Source organism: Elephantulus edwardii, unplaced genomic scaffold, assembly GCF_000299155.1.
Source record: "Elephantulus edwardii isolate Elephantulus edwardi_28Jun2011 unplaced genomic scaffold, EleEdw1.0 scaffold00110, whole genome shotgun sequence".
NCBI classification, from domain to species: Eukaryota; Metazoa; Chordata; class Mammalia; order Macroscelidea; family Macroscelididae; genus Elephantulus; species Elephantulus edwardii.
In genome coordinates, this window is record NW_006399860.1 from 5,359,892 (window position 1) to 5,368,193 (window position 8,302).

The 8,302-nt window shown below is 38.2% G+C and overlaps 1 protein-coding gene across 1 annotated transcript in view; it reads right to left on the reverse strand.

Moving 5' to 3' along the window:
• Window positions 1-7,741, reverse strand: part of NEK7 (NIMA-related kinase 7) — a 124,382-nt gene extending 116,641 nt beyond the window's left edge. The window contains exon 1 of the mRNA XM_006892097.1: window positions 7,685-7,741. Coding sequence (XP_006892159.1) covers window positions 7,685-7,741 — 57 coding nt within the window. The remainder of the gene's footprint in view (window positions 1-7,684) is intronic.
• Between the last annotated feature and the right edge of the window lie 561 nt (window positions 7,742-8,302).

The following is an 8,302-nucleotide window of genomic DNA, read 5'->3' on the forward strand; positions in this document are numbered from 1 at the left end:
ATGCATCCCTGGCGTACACCATTCCCTATTTTGAACCATGCAGTGTTACCCTGCTCTGTTCTGACTACTGCCTCTTGGTCCAAGTATAGGTTTCGCATTAGCACAATTAAATATAATAAAATTAACTTTTTATAAACATGAAGAAAGCATCCATTAATATTGCTCTCCACAACAGTAACTATGGGAGTCTAAGCACTTATTTCAAGAGGGATTCCACCACTCAAGAACAGGTTTACAACTCATCCCTTAGAATATTATCCAGGAGGTTAAGGAGACCAGTTACAAAGTTGCTGCAATAACTTGGATATGAAATGGTAATAACTAAACTCTAGCACCATCAATCAGAACATCAGAGAAGTGGCAGATTCAACAGTCATTTCTGTTGCCATCAAGTCAATTCCAGAATACAGCAACCCTACAGGAGAGAGTAGGGATCCAATTTTCCAGGCTTGAATTTTTAGCACAGTCAGTTTTCTCCCGTGGAGCTGCTGGTGGGTCCACACTGGTGACCTTTCGATCAGTAGATAAGTTCTTTACCACTGTAACACTAAGGCACCTCAATAGCAACTAAGGAGTAAAACAAAACAAAACCAAAAAAAAACATGCAAGGTCTCTAAACATCAGATATGACATTGCTACTGGTTTGGCCAACTAGATGATGAATGATGACAACAGTCCAAAGCAAATGTCCAACAACATTGGACAGAATATAATAAAGTTTACCTTAACGATGGAGAATTTGAGGTGCCTATAGACTTTCCCTATGGGGGTCTAATACTTAAGGAGTTGAACTGTCAACCCAAAGGCAGGTGGTTTGAATCCACCAACTGCTCCACAGAAGAAAGAGCCAATTTCTTCTCATGGGACTTACAATGTCTGAAAAGCCACTTGAGGGTCAGCAATGGGTCAGTTCCAACTACATAGTACATAACAACAACATAAAGATTCATGGCAACTGACAAAAAACTGGTGAGATAAAGTAGCTGAAGTTTTTTTGCTCCAGATCTACAGAAATCTACAGAGTAACTAGCTTGGAGTTTTACAGACTTGAAAATTATAAACATAAAAAAAGACCTGGTTTCACTGAAAGGAAATAGAAATACAAAAAAGGAAAGCAGGGAAGGGTATAAACAAAGAAATCCATAAGAAAAGTACTGCAGAAAGGTAGGTGAGGCAATAAGGAGTTAACCACACACGGTAATTAATTTAATTAATCTGTGGCAATTAATTAAAAACAAAATATCTATGAAGGACTGTCTGAAACAACAGTAAATTTGTGATCCTTCACTCAAATAAATAACAAAAAATATTAAAAAGTTTTAAAAAGTAACATGCAAAAGTTAAGGTAGGGAAGAAATAGCTTGGACAAAAATAATAGCAGAGATAAAAAAACAGATCTGATTCAAGATGTATGTTAAAGACAGTGAATGAATGAAAATCTAACTTTTTTGTAAACTTGTTAAAATCGCAATTAGAATTAAAAAATTATTTAAAAAAAAAAAAGTAAGTAGGGCCAACTAAGGATTTTAGCCTTAAATACCCGAAGAACAGACTTGTCACTAACAAGAGATGGTTGTGGCAGAAATTAAGAGTACAATTTGAGGCACGCTAATTACACATACTAATTTTTATTACACACTTATTACACATGGAAATCTGATTTTCAAGCAGATAATTAGAATATATGAGCCTGAAATTTACAGCAGAGGTACAGGTTGAAAGATAGATAGATAGATAGATAGATAGATAGATAGATAGATAGATAGATAGATAGATAGATATTAGACTATATTGTTGTTATGTGCCGTCGAGTCACTTGTGACTCACAGCGACCCTATGTACAACAGCCCTAAACCCTGCTCTATGCTGTGCCAATCACACATCCTCTAACACACCCATCCCAATTACCCCAGTCACTGCATCAATCCACCTCATGGAGGGTCTTCCCCTCCTGCGCCGTCCCTCTCCAAGGACTGGTCCCTCTTTACAACATGTTCAAAGTACATCAGAAGAAGCCTCAGAATCCTTGCCTCCAAGGAGCAGCATGGTTTAACCCTCTTGAGGATGAATCTGTTTGTTTTCTTGGCAGTCCATGGTACATTCAATACTCTTCTCCAGCACCACAGCTCAAAGGTATCAATTCTCCTTCTATCCTCCCTAGTCACTGTCTAACTCTCTGATGTGTAACAAGTGATTGCAAAGACCATAGCCTGTATCAGACACACCTTAGTCTCAGAGTGACACCATTGTTCTTCAGTACCCTGGAGAGGTCCCTAACAGCCGACTTTACCATCACAATACGTTTTTTGATTTCCTGGCTACTGGTGTCAAGGGTGTTGACCATGGAGCCAAGCAGATTAAAGTTGTTAACAATCTCAGTCTCTTCACCATCCATCCTGATGCTGCCAATTGGTCCAGTGGTGAGAATATGTCTTCTTGACATTGAGCCGCAGTCCATGACCCTTTGCAGCAAGCGCTTCAGGTCCTCCTCAGTTTCAGCAAGCAGGATTATGTCATCCGCATAACGTAGACTGTTAATAGATCTTCCACCAATCCTGATGCCACAATTCTCCTCATAGAGCCCAGCCTCTCAGATAATCTGTTCTGCACACAGGTTGAAAAGGCATGGAGATAGGACTCATCCCTGGTGTACACCCTTCCCAATTTTGAACCATGCAGTGTTTCCCTGCTCTGTTTTGACAACTGCCTCTTGATCCAAGTATAGGTTTCTCATCAACATAATCAAGTGTTCCGGGATTCCCGTTCTTCTCAGAGTCAGTTACAGTTTGTTATAATCCACACAGTCAAATGCCTTTGCATAATCAATGAAGCACATATAGACATTCTTCTGGTATTCGCTGCTTTCAGCTAAGATCCATCTAACATCAGCTACAATATCCCTAGTACCAAGACCCCTTCTAAACCCAGCCTGGACTTCTGGCAGTTCTCTGCTGATGTGCTGTTCCAATTGTTTTTGGATAATCTTCAGTAGAATCTTGCCTGCAATCAATGATATTGTTTTATAGTTTCCACACTCTGTTGACTATATTGGAACCATAAAATTATAAAACATCACCAAGTAAGATATTCAGACAGGAAGAGGACCATGGCATAGCTCTTGAAGCACATTATCATTAAGAAGTCAAGGAGATGAGGTGGAAACTGCAGAGTAGGATCCAGGGAGACAAGGGGGATAATAAGGTTCCTGGAAGTCAAGTGGTTCTCTGAAGAAGAGCAGGTTAAATAACTCTATCAAATGCAGCTGCAAAGTAACAGCTGTAGATAAGAGTGACTTCAAAATCTATTTTATAAGTGGTCTTGCTTTGCTATTTAAGACAAACGAATAAAACTTACACAGGAGTAAGCTGACGGAAAGTTCCCAACAGAATGAGCAGATTAAACTGAGTAGAGAGAAGATGAAATCTTGCATGCATGGGAGAGATGGCCTCTGACAGGAGTAGTTCATCTGGTAACAACGGATAAGGCAGGCTGGGTGAGCAGAAATCCTGGAGGAGGATTTTGTGGGAGGAATCTGTGGACATTCTGCTTTGCTCCTGGTTGTTCTGTGAAATGGGAAGTCAATTGAGAATAAGGATGTATTGGGGAGAGAGTCATTAAGGAGAATGAGGAGAGAATGGTGTCAGCACGTAATTGCTGAGAAGCCTTCGGGCTTAGTTGTCTTTCATGACCATGAATTTAAACCTAATACAAGTCTCCTTATCCTGAAAACAGCTACCGTTTATTCTTCTGTACCTACATCAAGATTGCCACTGACTCGCACTGACGCACACCTGACCCTCCAGCGGGTTTTCAGGGGTAGTAAATCACAAGGAAGGAGATTATTCATCCTTCCCCCAAGAAGAGACTGGTGGATTTGACCCACATGCCTCTGAGATTGCAGCACATGCTCAATGATGTAAAAAAAGAACTTAAGATCTAAATGTCTATTACAAAAACAACCCTCAACACTCACTGCCTTCGAGTGGGAATCAACTCAGAGCTGATTTACAGAGGCTGTAAATTACATGGCAGGAGACTGTCCATCTTTCTCCCCTGTAGCCTCTGGCAGATTCAAATTTCCTGCTTTGAGGCTGACAGTGTAACCTCTTACCCATGAGGACAGCAAAACACCACACATCTCTAGAAAGACTTCCCAAAACAGAAGCTCTACTTAATGTCATATGAAAAGGCGCTTAATAAAATCAGGTTATCAACGGACATATGCCAAACGATGACTCTATTTCACACAGAGAGTAACTTAATAGAAGGTAAACCAAAGGGAAGAAAATAGGTTTGTCACATCCAAAAGTTTGACTCACATAACTGAATCCACTTCTCTCTGATCCACAATGTCCCCTCCTGGAAACCTAAACAATTAGGTAACCTGCATTTCCACCTTCTCTCCTCAAACCTGCTTTGTAGAAATTCAGAAAAGCATATCGTTGGCTTTGCCCTAATATTTAAAGGAATGTTCAGTCTACTTCATTGACTAAGGTAGAAGGCTCCAGGACAAGATTCTCTTACCTTCCAAACCACAAAAATAACGAATGTCTATTTTTCTACATGCAAACCAGCTATGCCTTTCCTCTTCCACAGAGAGCCAAAACTATAAGATCTTCACATTTAAAATAAAAATTTAAGGCTCTAATGATTAAAACAATTTAATCTTCTTTCTAGACACTTCCGGAAATTCTAAAACATACACTTTGATTATACTTACTTTTATATTTAACTTTGATAAAAAGTGTCATAGCCCTCAATGCTCAATTTACATAAATCAAAGTACTCACAAGGCATTACCTAAAACTTTCCATAGTTTAAAATTAGTCCAACAATAAAAAAGTAGTTTATTATTTCTGCCATTAATTTTTTTTCTACTGACTGTGTTTTAAAAATAAGCCAACAAAAATATAGTTGCCACAAGCAACAATTCAAAAGAAATAAGTATATATAATAGCAGAGTTCAATCAACATATCTTTTTGGTACTTTTTAGATGATAGAGGAAGGAAGGAAATTAAAAATAAAGATACTGCAAAAATTATCAATAAATATACATCACACTAACATTCTGAAGCTTAAAAAAATGAACCCACATACTACTCCTTTATATGATGTCATAATAAAAATGAGATCACATATTATGCATTATGGGGTTAAGTGCATTCATCTTAAAACAAGAAAAAGAAAGGACATGCCAAGAAAGTACATCACTCATCATTATAACAGGGAATTGGTATTTGACACTTAGAAAGCTGCCATCCCTAGTTGTCTGTTTATGTCCAGACTTCTATTAGCATTACAAAAGTCAAAGGAGTCACTGGGCTAACCATATGTTACCATATCACCCCCATTATTCAGGCCAATGGTGTGGAACAAAACAAAAGGAGCTTGTCAACTCCACGCAGAGGCTGTCCTTTCCCAGTCTTTTAAAATACTGCTACCAAGAGCAGTAACATTTCTCAAAGACTTAATAAGCAATAACGCCTATAAGCTCTTGTCAGGTAATCTTTCTTTCACTGTCTCACACCAACAGTCGGAATGCAGAAGAAAGAAGAAGAAAAAAATTCCTTCTCCCTTACTCCACTCGCCACAAGGCAGCTAGAACCCGGGATGACACTTGCCTCCTTCCAGCAGGGAATTGAGGTCCACCCACACAGGAGCAACAGCGGGAGGCACAACGAAAGGAACAGTGTGAAAAGAAATGGAGAACTGCTCCTATAATTCTGAAATTTATGCTGTATGGCAGCCCAGCGTCTCACAGGAAAACAATTACTTTCACTCTTACCTCCTACTGCCTCTCCGACCTTTCCTGGTTGGTGAGTCAGTAGGGGGCAAAAATGAAAGTGCTTATTTTTTTGCTTTGAAACACAGGACTGTTCAAAACTGTGAAATTTCAAAATCATAACACGAACCATCTAATTTCTAGAGGTGCTTCTTTTACTGCCTTCACTGAAACACTGTAATATGGAACGTGTGTGTGTGTGTGTGTGTGTGTGTGTGTGTGTGTGTGTGTTTATATTTACAGTTGGCACTAAGCCATGTGACAGGCAGTAATTAATATAATTTTGAAATAGCATGTATGACAATAACAAAACATAGGTGATAGCTTTGAAAAACAAAGTATCATTTTAAATTAAAAATGTTTACTTCCCCCCCCCTTCTGAAATAGGAGCTTGTCAACTGAAAGGCCTCTTGACTGAGCAATACAGAAAATCCAGGAAAGTATGAGAAGAAGTCTATTTAAAACTGCAATTAAGTTTAAATTAGGAAAAATCAAACTTAAAACTAATACAGAGTTCTCAATTGGTTTCAATTACATGTCTTATTGAGCTTTTGCTTATGTGAAGGACTGAAGTACCACAGATATAACATGGTTAGTAAGATGCAATCATCTCCCTCTAAAGAGTTTAACCTATAGGAAAATGTCCACATAAAACTTAAACAGCACAGCAGAAAAGTGACACAAAGAATATGTCATCCTGTTTCAAAAAAAAGGGGGACAGGTCTGTCAATTCTTAGATGACCTTTGAAAGCTAACATTTGAAAGATAGGCTAAATGGTGTTTGAAGGGTGGACAGGAAAGAAAAAGATGGAAAGATGGAAAAGGCAAAATAAGAAAAGTCACATAAGCAGAAGAGAGTTATTTCCTGGACAGTATTTTTCCAAATTGTAATCACAGGAAACAAACAAAAGTCAATAGATGCACTTCAAAAAAGAGCTGCATAATCAAATAAATCTGGAGAACAGGACATCTTGTAGCACATTCTTGGAAATTCACCAATGCAAATTCCTATGTGAAGGGCTCTCACAAGTACTCCAGCAAAGTACTATTACTCCAGGTATCTCAAAGCCTACCTTGAGAGAACGTCTACCAATTCTTCAAGCAACTTAGAAGTATCAATCAAAGTAAAATTGAGAAAAGGTCTGCCCAAAGCTTCTTAGAAATACTGTAAATTGACTTAACCACCAAATTGACAGTCTTCACTAACATCAGGGGATTTGTTATTTTTAAAATGTCATTATACTGAGCTTTATAAAAGGTATTAAAAGAAACGCAGGGTGCTAAATGATGAAGTAATAATGTGCCTACTCTTTTTTTTTCTTTTTTACACGAACCTTTCTTCTTTTCATTTTCTTTTACAAGAAATGAGCAACAATATTAACAAGAGAAAGACACTGTAAGACACAGATCAGAAAGTGACAACTGCGGAGCAGCAAATGCAAACAAGCAGGAATGGTCAAATCACAGACCAGCATAAAAACAAGAAATCCCACAACCTGGGTCCTGCCTCATGTTTTCCTCTTCTCCCTAAGCCTAACATTAGCACTCACCACTTACAGGTCAATTGCTTACCTGCAGTCAAAGGCCAAAGGTGCCATCTCCTTCTTCACCTCTATACATGAAAATTAAGTGTCATAATTTTTAAACTAAAACAATTTTGCTATTTTATTTGTTACAGGCAAATTTTTTAACAATCTGTCAAACCTAATTAGAATAAAGAGCTCTGGCATACTGCATTTTGTGTTGGGCTGCTAAATGAAAAGTCACAGGTTCAGATCCACCAGCTACTCTGAGGAAAACAGGCAGTCTTTTCTTGTAGACTGGTGGCCTCTGAAACACAGGGTCACTGCGAGTTGGAATCAGCTAGACAGCAGTGATTTTTGGCAATGAGAATAATTTACCTGTGGCTGGAAATGAGGAGCGGGAGGCCCTTGCATTCCTTGTGATTGCTCATCCATTGTCTGAAGCAAGAGGAACTTCTAAATTCTGCAAGAAAATGTGGAAATGAAGGTTAAAGACTGTAACCATTACCAATTCGAGTTACTCATTGAATGCCTAATGTTTGCGCTGAAATACCAGAGATTTACTTGATGCTTCAAAAATACTAATATTCCATATGCATTTTTCTGCCATTATCTAAACCCAAGCTCTGTTTAACTCACATAAATACATACGGACTCACTCACTTCCACTTCCCTAAAATAGGACCTATTTCCCAAGATGAAGTTCTTTCTTCTCCTTTGTGCCTTTATATCTACCAGGCTTTCCCTTTACCCTGCCCAATACGACTAGATAATTGCCATGGTAACCTTCCCGTAATCATGCTCACTATTTTTCAGTCCTAAAAAGGAGCCTCATTTTTATTTTACATAGTCAACTGTAAAAATTACTCTTAAATCATTTTTAGATTTAATGTCTGATCCTTTATTATATGTGCAAATTATGTTTAGAATTGCAAAACATTAATCTATTAATTTACCAGACATATGTTGAAGGTCAATCATATGCCAGGCACTAAA